Source organism: Phyllobates terribilis, unplaced genomic scaffold (assembly GCF_046119375.1).
Source record: "Phyllobates terribilis strain yellow unplaced genomic scaffold, ASM4611937v1 Scaffold_1__5_contigs__length_1240528914, whole genome shotgun sequence".
Lineage (NCBI taxonomy): Eukaryota > Metazoa > Chordata > Amphibia > Anura > Dendrobatidae > Phyllobates > Phyllobates terribilis.
Window position 1 is genome coordinate 852,246,772 of NW_027362761.1, and position 12,317 is coordinate 852,259,088.

Below are 12,317 nucleotides of genomic sequence, written 5' to 3' on the forward strand. Positions count from 1 at the left end.
AAGAAGTTTATTAACCCTTCACGTGCTTCACAGGAACTGAAGCAACATGGAAGGAAAAAATTAACATTTAACTTTTTTTCACAAAATGTTTACTTCAGACCCAATGCTTTTATTTTCACAAGGGTAATGAGAGAAAATTGACCATAAAATTTGTTGTGTGATTCCTCCTGAGTATGCAGATATCCCATTTGTGGGGGAAAACCACTGTTTGGGCGCACAGCAGGGCTCAGAAGGGAAGGAGCAACATTTGACTTTTTGAATGTAAAATTTGCTTTAATAATTCGCAGACGCCATGTTGCGTTTGGAGAGCCCCTGATGTGCCTAAACAGTGGAAACCCCGCACAAATGACACCATTTTGGAAACTAGACCACTTAGGGAACTTATCTAGATGCGTAATGAGCACCTTGAGCCGCCAGGTGCTTCACAGAAGTTTATAACGTAGAGCTGTGAAATTAAGAACCAAATTTTTTTCCATAAAAATGTAATTTTAGCCCCAATTCTTTTATTTTCACAAGGGTAACAGGAGAGAATGGACCCCAAAATTTGTTGTGCAATTGCTCCTGAGTACAGACATACCCTGTAGGGGAAAACTATTTTTTGGGCATACGGCAGGGCTTGGAAAGGAAGGAGTGACGTTTGGAACTCAGTCTTTGATTAAATGGTCTGCGGGTGTCATGTCGTGTTTGGGGAGCCCCAGATGTGCCTAAACAGTGGAAAACCCCGACAAATTACCCCATTTTGGAAACTACACTCCTCAAGGATTTTATCCAGGAATATAGTGAGCATTTTGAACCCACAGGTACTACACAGAATTTGATAACATTAGGTGGTCATACTGAAAATTTTCTTTTTTTTTTCATGAAAATGTAGTTTTAGCCACAAATTTGTAATCTGCTGGCATGTACCAGGATGATGATGAAAGGAGCATGGATATTTCAGCAGAACAATGATCCCAAACACACAGCCAAGGAGACACACTCTGTTGGTTTCAGAGAAAGAAAATAAAGCTGCTAGAATGGCCAAGCCAATCACCTGACCTGAATCCAATAGAATATTTTTGGAAGGAACTAAAGCTCAGAGTTCATAGAACATGGAACCTTCAGGATTTGAAGAGTGTTTGTATGGAAGAATCTGCCAAAATCAAACTTGAGCAATGCATGCGACTAGTTTCTCCATACCGGAGGTATCTTGAAGCTGTAATCACCAACAGGCTTTTGTACGAAGTATTAATTAAATTTCAATAAGCGTGTTCATTTCTTTTTCCCTGTCATTTCTCATTATTACACATAAATTAAGTTATGGACATCTATAGTGTGAATTCTTTGCCTGTGTGGATTGGATGGGTTGTTACCGACATCTGGTGAGAATTTCATGACAATGGCACCTTTAGAAATATATTTACTTAGAAAATTGCTGACGTGTTCAATACTTATTTCACCCGCTGTATGCATCGCAATGTCCAAATGACTTGTGCATATATTCAGTCATTTTGAGCTTCTTTTAACTGCTTCAGGCTTTGAAAGCCGTAAAAGGGGTAAAAGAATTGACACAGCCATTCTTCAGGCACTTCCACTCAAAAGTTTAATAAAGTGTCCAAAAAACACCCCTAAGGCAAAAATGTAAAATAAACTATCAAAATGATGGCAGAAAAAGCTCCTTGAGGACAAAAGACATCAGCTTGATCTGAAGCGTCTTCCTCTGGCAAAACTCAGCAGGTTCACTGGCAGCTAAAAGACGTCATGTGCACATACCCTAAGGCTAGGTTCACGTGGAATTTTTGTAAAAACTGATCCTTTCCAGAATCCTCCTAGAATGCTTGAAAAACTATTTACCGTAATTTATGGGAAATCAACTTCACTGTGCATAGGAGGAGGGTTTTTTTTCTGGAGAGGTTCTGAAAACGACTGGTGAAAAGTGCATGTCACTTTTTTAGGGCAGATACTGATGGAAACCTCTTCAAACTTGAAACTTTTTAAGCAAAATTGCTAAAAGAATGTTTCTGGGAAAAAAAAACTCTTCCAAAACACTTTAAAACCTCTTTAGGAAAAGTTAACTGCTCCAAAAACTCCGCAATAAAAAGGAGCATTGCAAGAAGAAGTTTCCATTTTAAAAGTTTGCTGTTTCTGAATGCCTCAAAATTTTTTTTGTAAACATAGGCCAAACCTGAGTTTAGACGAGCATTTGTACGATTCATTTATGGACTGCAATGTTTGGTCTGACCCAAACTTGAAACCTCATATGTGCTTATGAACCTGGCCTGAACAGATTTTCCATATATGTTAACTCAGCCTTAGGATAAGAGGAGATTGGGGGGGGGGGGGCTTTTTTTTTTTGCACGATAGGCTGGTGTTTTGATCTTTTTCAAAAGGAGTGGTGCCAGAAAAACACCAATTCTGGTATATATTTAATAAATCAGACTTTTTTTGGACACAGCAAAACACTTCCTCCTCTCTGTGGGAGCCCGCCAAGATGGCAGTCATTGAAACCTTCGGCAGGCTCCCCGGTTGCCATGGTAAGCTTTGGGTATTCTGCTTTCTTTCCAATTAATGGGGTTTTCCAGGCACAGGTAATGATGACTTATTGGGATAAGTCATCAATCATAGATTAGTTGGGGTTGAACACCCAGCACCCCCACCAAACAGATGCTATTCACTCTGACAGCTGCAGGATATAAACACTGTGAACGATGATGCTGAGCAAAGCTCCATTCAAAGTATGGCAGTGGATGTTGCAGTAGGGCTTCTATTAAAAAAACAGGAGCTGTGCTGCAGTACCTGGCAACGCCCAGCAGTAGCCGCTACACTTTGAATATAGATGCTCTCAGCAGATCCGTTCAGAGTGTTCCCTTCCAGCGGCCACCAAAGCAAATAACAGTTGATTGGTGTAGTTGTGTGTCGATCCCCAACCAATTTGCAATTGAGGACTGTGACGAAACAGCTTCTTATCTTAATCAGCCAGACGTCTAGATTTGTTAAACCAAGAGAAATACATTCACAAGTCAACACAAACAAAATAGTGTATGTATTTCTGTGGCTGGTCAAGAAGGACATTCTGTTATGTGTATAAACCTAAATATTGACTTCTTTTGAAGTGTGGAAACAATAATGTTTGTTAATATGCTAATTATATATTGTACTAAAGCCAGCTAGAGGTTTATTTACAAGAGCTCCCTGTTATACCAACTGTAATGTAAATTGATTAATTCACAAACAATGAGACCTTGAAAGGACGATTGTAACTATCTAAGAAACATATGCCTCTGTAGCAGTCAGAAATTGAAAGAGAAAATCAAAGATCACACAGACTCTTCAGGACATCAGCTTGGTAGCATGGCTTTATCCAGAGAGACACAGATTTGGATTCTACGCGATTCCGGCCTAAGGGTGCACAGCCCTGACTGGAAGGATACGGATCTGCTCCACTGACCATCAGAGTGCCCATGGATACATTTGGGGAGACCAGGTTGGGACGATGAAGTCACCTGGCCCCATGGATATGTTGTTTGGGGTTACCAGGTGGGACTATCCGGTCGCCTGGAACCCATGGAGATTTTTGGAGAAGCCAGATTGGGACCAGCCGGTCCTCTGGCCCCATGGAAACTCTCGGAGAGGCCAGTGTGGGACCCTCCGGTCTCATAGCCTTGTACCTCGATAGACTGTCAGCTTCCTAAGCTTGCCGCTACCTCCTGTCTGTGGGGCCCACCAAAAGCGGGGGGGCCACTGGTTGTGGTAGTTGGCCCTGGAAGTCCCAAAGTCGCAGCTGCTCTATTCTCAGCGGGCCAGCGGAAGGGTGAGACTGTGTAATGTTGTACCATCTTGAGTATTTGCTGGGACTTTTCTATGTGTTGTCCGTTTGGTGGTTCTAGATCGAAGACCGGGTCGGAAAAATAATTTAAGGATGGAAAAAGTAGGTAGATCTACTAGAAATTTCCTTTATATTCCCAAATTCCTTCTATTCTTTTTCTTATTCCTTTTGAAACCATCAAAAACTGCATGTGTTTCCAATGTTTTACTTTCCTTCTCTTTGTACCTATTACTACCTTTTGCCAAAAATCTGCAGAAAAAAAAATGCTATAAATGCTGCATGTGTGATTGGAGTCTTCTATCCTTTCTTTGGTGTCTTTATCATTGTTTCATAGGTTGTCAGTCTTGTCACTATCCCTTGTCAGCCTATGAAAGAAATGGACTTCGGCAGATTCACGTCTTCAATAAAACTTAGATTCTTTAGTAAACATCCATTAAAAACTTCACTATCCTCCTGTACCAGTCAACGACTTCAATTGTCCAGGATTATTGTACTTGTTTCTATTATGTACAGTATACCCATTTTCACATGTAAAGCACCATGGAATAAATGGCGCAATAATAATCTTCCATGGTGAAAAGAACTTAGACGCGTTTCAGAAGTATAATGTGTACAAATATCACTGGGAAGATGCATTTACAACCGACACCATCCACTGAAATGTGAATCACATTTGTAAGTCTATAGGATTTTGTACTCGTTTTGTATGCTCGGCTCAATACCCTGTTCCTCCCTGGTATTGTTTATCCATTTCTTTACACTGTGTCTTAGGCTTTATTCACACATCAGTATTTTTGATCAGTATTTTTATGCCAAAACCAGTAGCGTCTTCAAAACACAGAACAAGTAAATATGTAAAAAGTACAAATATATTTTATTTCTCCCATGTAATAAATTGTAAACATTCTACCATTCCACACCATGGATATATAGTTATTCGCTTGCAGATTCAATACATTGTAGACAAATATTTCAGTAAGCTAATACATTGTAAAAGGTAAGGATCATTGCAGAGGGCACTCAAGATACAGCCTTAAAGGAATTGTCCTGTCACAACCTATTGAAGACCTATCCATATAATAGGTCATCAATATAAAAATCGGTGGGGGTTGGACCCCCAGAACCTCCCCCGATCAGCTGTTATTAGCTCTGGCAACCTGAAGTAGACGTTAAAATGAGTTGAAAGGCACAGTTCCATACAATTTGTAGCGGCCAATGCTGGGTACTAAAGATCAGCTTCTGTTCCCATAAGGTTGGTTTCATTCATGGTCCAAGTACAGACGGCTTTTTCCTGATCGGCCTCGGTTTTCCTAACCCGATCTCAACATGCTCATAGGCATATATGAGACTGCTTAGTCCGGGTCAGAAGCTCCGCTAGACCATACTTGGACCATGAATGTTGGACATGCAAAACAGGCCTAAATAGATGATCTTCACCCTACTCCCCACCAATTTGATCTTGATAACCTATCCTAACTTTATGCCCAGACAAGTCCTTTAACACGTGTCCATTAAGAATGATATTAAGTGTGTAGCCATCTTTTACCCTAGCAATTTGCTTCAGTCATCCAAAAGATTGACTAAACACAGAGATCTGCTATTTCTTTCAGAAAAAAATTATGTAAATGTGTCCATAAACATTAGATAGCTGTCAGTTATTCTTCCCAACTTCATACAAGCTCTGCTTACTGCCAGGCGCCTCTAGTATGGCTTAGCCCCATGGGGGAAAAAAAACAAGATCAGGCATGTTGAAATTCAACATGCCGAATCCTTATTTCCATTAGCATCTGCCATTAGAGAAAGAGATGGGATAGCTGGCTCAGTCGGGCAGTCATGACAAGTTCGACTGACCTTTCTTTCCAGTTATTAGAAACTATCACCTATCGACAGCAAGAATGATTACTACTAGATCGGCAGGGGTCCAGGAGCTAACACCCTCATCGATTGGCAAAATGAGGGGCTTGTGCTCCCAGTTTGACTAGAGCAGCATAGTGTACGTATAATATCGATAGAGATAGCTGAAGTCAGCCACCTCTGGCAGTAACATAGATTGAATAGAATGGCACCTTTTCTAGCAATCGGTAGGGGACATAGCATTTGTATCCCAACAGATCTAGTAACTTGTAGCAGCTAGAATCTCTCTTTAAATGTGATCCCAGTTCTTTCATGGGGCCAATACCTGATGGGTGATATGGTCGAAAAAATATATATATCATCCGTTAATGTTGTGGATTGTGTGGTGACAAGACTAAGGGTCAGGAGCAGTATTTGGGCTTAACTATAAATCTATGTAACTTGTAATGTTTCCTGTGCACTATGCTGTCAGTCAATAATGTAACCACTGATAGCACTCTCCAAGAATAAAGGTATCTTTCTCATTGTATAAAATAGATAGCACAAATATAATAATGTAAATGTCCAGTTCTGATGTACATGTGTCCTGGTCCCAGCAACAAGGTCTTCGGAGTCTTTCCCGCTGCAGATCATCTTCTAGTTGTTTGCCTTTTTATCTGAGACTAGAACAGTAAGAGGACATATTAAGAACGGAAGCGCTGTAACCAAAAGATACAGTATATGTAGCCATGCCTGTACGCCAACAAAAAAACAAAGTGAGTTTCCAAAGTGGGAAGTGAAGTATCCTGCTGCAGGGAAGCAGGGTTTGAATACATATGGTAAAATATTACATCCTGCTGGATGACCATAGGATATATGGTTGTATGTGTCTCCTGCAGCTCAATTGTATGTATATAGATGTGCAAGAGTGAGGTTTTCCAAGACTAAACTATGTGTCACCGGTAGTGATGAGCGCAAGTGCTCGTTACTGGAGTTTGCCTAGGGTACACTTATATGCACACAGTATCGCGGGTGATCGAGTGAGATGTTCAAGTCCCTGCGGCCGCATGTTTTGCGTCTGTTAGACAGCCTCAAAACATGTGGGGATTGCCTGACAACCACGGGCAATCCCCGCGTGTTGTGTAGCAGGCTAACAGCTGTGAAACATTGGGACTCAACCATCTCACTCAAGCACTCGCAATACTCAGTGCATACTAGTGTACCCTAGGCAAACTCAAGTAACGAGCACTTATGCTCATCACTAGTCACTGGCCTTTATTATTCACCTGGGAGTAGCCAAATTACACAGCTGATTAAAACTATTTGAGGCTTCCTTCACACGTCCTTATATACCAGGTACCGGAAAAAACAGTACCGGTTTCATCAGTGTTTTGGATAAGTGTGTCATCACTGATTTGGATCAGTTTACCATTCGTGTTTTTCCGGTATGGATAAAAAAAGAATGAAATTACAAAGCTGATTTGGATCAGCGCGCCATCAGTGTTTTGGATCAGCGCGCCATCAGTGTTTTGGATCAGCGCGCCATCAGTGTTTTGGATCAGCGCGCCATCAGTGTTTTGGATCAGCGCGCCATCAGTGTTTTTCTGAACATGTGCCTAGCATCCATGAAAGAAACAGAAACCACACATACTGACATTTGGAGGGGGCCTTAGCAGAAGTACAATATAAGACTATGTTCACACACAGCGTTTTTTCACCTTTTATCTGCAGTTTTTTCCTGACTGAATTTGAGAACACTGCGTTTTTTTTTAAATCAATGAGAAAGTAAAAAAAACTGTTTTTGCTGTGTTTTTGGTGAATAAAACTAACGTTATTAAAAAGGTACTGCAGACAAAGAACACATGTAATCCGCACCCAAAAAACACTGCAAACGTCATAACAAAAACTCAGCAAAACAGGGTGTTTTGGCAGTGAAATTGTGGCGTTCAAGAAAGCAGGTTTTGGCTGCAGAAAAAAAATGCAGCAAGAACACTGCGTGTGAACATAGCCTAAGAATTCATTATCTGTCACTACATATGAATTATTTTCATGTATTGTAGCAAGAGCCAAGTAAGACCTAGTGTCAAAAGCAATTTGTGTAAATTCATAATTTCTTACCATTTTCCACCTTATGATCTTTATCCATTCGTCTGCTTCAGCCCCAGTCTTTGCACACAGGTAATACGTCCTCAGTGGGAACACTAAACTGTAAGGAGACAGCATGTAGTCAGCTATTATCTTAAGTAAAAAGTTGTGTGGAACGGTCTGATTCTTCTAAATTCTTAATTGCATATTTATCAAGGTAAAGTCCCCAAAATTCTGCCGGAATTTGCTCCATAAAACCGTCTTTCATCACTTGCACTATATTCATAATGTGTTTTAGACACTTTTTACAACTTGCGTGACTGGGGCTTCGACGCGCTGAAAAGGGAGCACAGATTAATGGGAAAGAAACCTGGCTTCTCATGTGATACAATGTGAAAAAAAATGCGGTACATCACTCAGATGTCAGTTTTTCTCGTACGAGATCTATCTGCGATTTTATGGGGCTGTTCACATGTTAGAGTAGTCCGCACAAAATCACGGAGACTTGTCTGATTTTTTACCAATACAAGTATATAGGTCCGTGAAAAAAAATTGGACGGCACTCAGATGCCATCCATGTGTTGTCCGTTTTTCACAGACTTTTTATTATGAGAGGCTTTAAAAACCTCCATTAATATATAAAATTTCTTTCATGCGAGAAAAATTTGGTGAAACTCTGGCCAAACACTGATGAAAGTCGGATTAAAAACATTGATGAAACAGACAGTTTTTTGCGTGCGAGAAAATCACGGATGTCTGAACGAGCCCTTAGCCGACTAATAGGTGGTGTGAACTTAGTCAAGACAGTCTTAAAATCAGACAGATTTATCAAACTGCATGCATCAACACTTTGATTAAAATTGCCACATTTTAAGTCTAGTTTAGTCTAAGTTTGAACCGTCGAAGAATTAGTCTTTATAAACATGCCCCATTGTGTCTGTGTGGGACATACTGTAGCTATCAGGGACTGCCGAATGGGGCCCAAATATTAAAGTCACAATTTTTAATTTTATTTTCAACATTTAAAAAATTAAAATATGTAAAGTGGTTGTAAAAACAAGCAACTTTGAAAATTAATTGTTATTAACAATGCTCTCCGTTGTCAAGAAGGAGGGATTTTTAATACTATAGTTTACTGCTATTGTGGAAGTTACCCGCTACAACTGCAGTCTATCAGAGGAGGCTGGTCTCATAGGCAACAAGGTCAGCACCTACAAATCTGGCCGGCTTCAGTGCGCATGTGCTCCTCCAGTGCTGCAGGGGTAAAACTGCCTCTGCTTGCACCTTGGAAGAGCGCACAGTTTGGGCCAGCAGCTCAGCTGTATCACTGTTCCGAAGTGTCTGTAATCAGGGGCGCACAGAGACAGGTCAGATTATAACTGGCAGTGTGAAGCAGAAATACAGGATCTTAAATAGCTTTCAGCCCCACCTAAACCACACAGCAGTTAACTCTGTCTCCCAGTACGGATGGGACTACAAGTCCCAGAAAAAACGAAAACTGTCGCCCCACATCACTCGCAACCTGAATGCAGCGCCACCTGGCAACAATAGCAGAGGCAGGAAGGTCAGGTACTGATACGGATGTCAAACATGTAACATGAATCTATTCTTCATATGTGTTGACTGTGAGGGTAGGGTGGCAAAATGGAAGCCTTTTCCAAAACCTACATCAAATCTGCCAAAAGCATGTGGAAAACCTGTTATGATCTGATCAGATCAAGGTTGAACTTTTTGCCCACAATTCCAAAAGGTATGTCTGGCGCAAAGCCAACACTGCACATCGCCATTACTATTATGCTTTAGGGCTGCTTTTCAGCAGCTGTAAATGGAGCTTTTTTTCATGGTGGAGGGAATTATGAAGACTTCCAAATATCAGTCAATTTTGCAACAAAATCTCTGCTAAAAAGCTGAAGATGAGGATTTTTACCATTAGGCCGGAGTAACAGGAGTGTATCACATGGCCGAGTGCTATGCAATAAAACATATCATAGCAATCGGGCCCGTGTTATCCTATGGGGCAGATCAGATCTGCAAGTGTTTTTTCATGCCAATTCGCAGCATTCTGTGATTGCATCCGAGAATCGGATCGCACTCAGTCATATCAGTCTATGGGTGCGTGCGAAACATCGAAATGCACTCGGATGTCATCTGAGTGCAGTGCGATTACCGCAGGTGCCGGCAATGGAGGAGATGGAAAAATTACTTTCTCCGTCTCCTCACAGCTGTGCTGTGATCCTCTCATGCAAGAGGATCAGAGTACTGATTCTCGTCTCACGCTTGCAGCAGAACAGGAGCCGAGTGTCATTAGCATCTTGCATCCGATACTATACGCTAATTGTGACCCTGGCCTAAAACAATGGCTTCATCAAAGAAGATCAAAGTTTTGGAATGGCCCAGCAAGAGCCCAGACCTGAATCCAATTGAAAATTTGTGGGTGACCCGAAGAGGGCGCGGTACCCAGGAGATGTCCTCACAATTTCACAGATTTGGAGCCCTACTGCAAAGAGGAGTGGGCAAAGATTGTCAATCTAGATGTGCCATACTAATAGACTCCTACCAAATGCGGTCATAAATTCAAAGGGTCAACAAAGTATATGTTTTAGGGTATGTGCACACAATCAGGAGCCGCTGCGGGTTTTAAGCTGCGTGTTTATGCAGCCGCGGAAACTGACTTGTGGCGTCTTTCAGGACCGCAGGATGTCAAATTTCTCTTGCAGGTCCGCATATGAACTTTCCCCGTAGACTAACATCAATAAGGAAAGTCCGCATGTGGAAAAAAATGAAATCGCGGCCGCTCATTTCCATAATGAGAGCGGAAGTGGTGCAACTCTTCAGCAGCGTCGGGGCCGCAGGCGGCTACGGATCATGGGAACGTACCCTAAGGGTGTGCATATTTATGCAGCCACGTTAGTTTTACTTCTTTTTCAACCCAAAAAAGATTTCGGTTTATTTTTCAATAGATTTGTACAGAGTATGGGTGACATTAAATGTTAAAAAAGTTTTTTTTTTTCCCATGAGAAAAACATGCATTTTAAGAGGAGTGTTTAAACTATATCCACTGTATTTTATAACGAGATCATTCTTTAAATTGCCCATGGTTGTTAAAGTTTTTCCGGTAACATCAAGGAGTGCTTAATCTGTGAATGTGAACATTTTATAAAGGTTCAGGGTTGATCACCAGTTTCATTGCCATAAATTGAAGAGTCATATCAAGATTTTATCAGTTCAAAATAATTGATAATGGCAATATACTTAAGTACATACCAAAAACAATTCACTTTTGCCTGCGAGTAGTCAAATTGTACAGCACTACACTCATTAAGGTCCAGTGTCTTTATTGGCTCTTGGGACTGCAAAAAAAAATAAAGAGAAATGACACTTTTAGTATTAAAGCATAGTAGCACTAATGGCAGCACTAAATGTGATAATTTGACTATAAATATATATGGATACATAAGGTAATACAAGTTCTATAGAGTATATCAATGTGGATAGTTATTTACAGCATAGTCCAGTGTATAATATACATGCAGTGTATATACACATGTGTATATGCATATTTTATAAATGAATTTGTGTGTAACGTGTGTATGTACACATGCATTTATAGTACTGTCATTGGTTTAATCTCATTATATAAAATGGAAAGTGAATGAACAAAAGAGAAACTTAAATAAAATTAATAATTGGTGTGACCACTGTGTCTTCAAATCAACATCAGCTCTTCCAAGTACACTTGCACACAGTTTTTGAATGTACTCTGCAACACTGCACTACATTTGGGAAGTTTTTGCAAACATCTTGGATAACTTAACCACATATCTTCTAAGCTGACCACTGCATCTATGGTCCTCAATGTAGCGCTTTTTCTTGGTGCTTCTTCAAAACATCTTTAACAGCAATGTTCCAGCCTCACTGAACAGCAGTTTGCAAGTCCCATGGCCTGCCAGAACACCATAGCTCGATATACTAGATAGTGGCAGTCTTCAAGGACAGCAGTTCAGCTGAATTAAAGCCGAGCTGCAGTACCTGTCAACAGCCACTACAAAGTCTATGGATTATACATAACTAACACAGTACAGCAGAGCTGAACTTTTGTCTTATTACAAACACATCTGCAATTGTAGTTCTCTTTTTATAGTGCTGTCAGCTCAGCTGTACTGCCCCTCTCCCCACAATGGCTGTCTGTAAAATGGAAGCTTATGAAGTGTTACAGGCACAGTTCTGCAGAAGGGCTGACAGCAGTATGAGAGGAGAGTTACAGCTGCAGAGTTGTTTGTAATGAGACAAAAGTTAATCTCTGCTGTACTGTTATTTATAATCACACACAGTTTTGTAGTGATATCAGGAGAGCAGGTTGTCTGTCATTGCATGTCTCACACTGGTAACACCACCTTTCATTTAAAATAAGCTCTGGAGCCAGACTCTCTGGGAGATTTATGTCCAGCCCGTAGATCTTAACAGCTCATTTACATATTGATAAAAAGGTGTCTATCTCTGGAATAAGGCATCAGATCACGGATATCAAGGTGTCATTTTATTATTTTCAATGACCTACATGCCTATATAGACAGCTTAGAAAGGTTGATCCTAC

The 12,317-nt window shown here is 40.7% G+C and overlaps 1 protein-coding gene across 2 annotated transcripts in view; it reads right to left on the reverse strand.

The window, feature by feature from the left end:
- Positions 1–4,689: 4,689 nt before the first annotated feature.
- LOC141153569 (dual adapter for phosphotyrosine and 3-phosphotyrosine and 3-phosphoinositide-like) overlaps positions 4,690–12,317 on the reverse strand; it is a 113,159-nt gene continuing 105,531 nt past the window's right edge. For both annotated transcript variants that reach the window (XM_073638516.1, XM_073638507.1), the window contains 3 exons: positions 10,988–11,073; positions 7,757–7,844; positions 4,690–6,321 (listed from right to left, as the gene is read on the reverse strand). In XM_073638516.1, the coding sequence (XP_073494617.1) occupies positions 6,289–6,321; positions 7,757–7,844; positions 10,988–11,073 (207 nt within the window). In that variant the 3' untranslated portion in view covers positions 4,690–6,288. The remainder of the gene's footprint in view (positions 6,322–7,756; positions 7,845–10,987; positions 11,074–12,317) is intronic.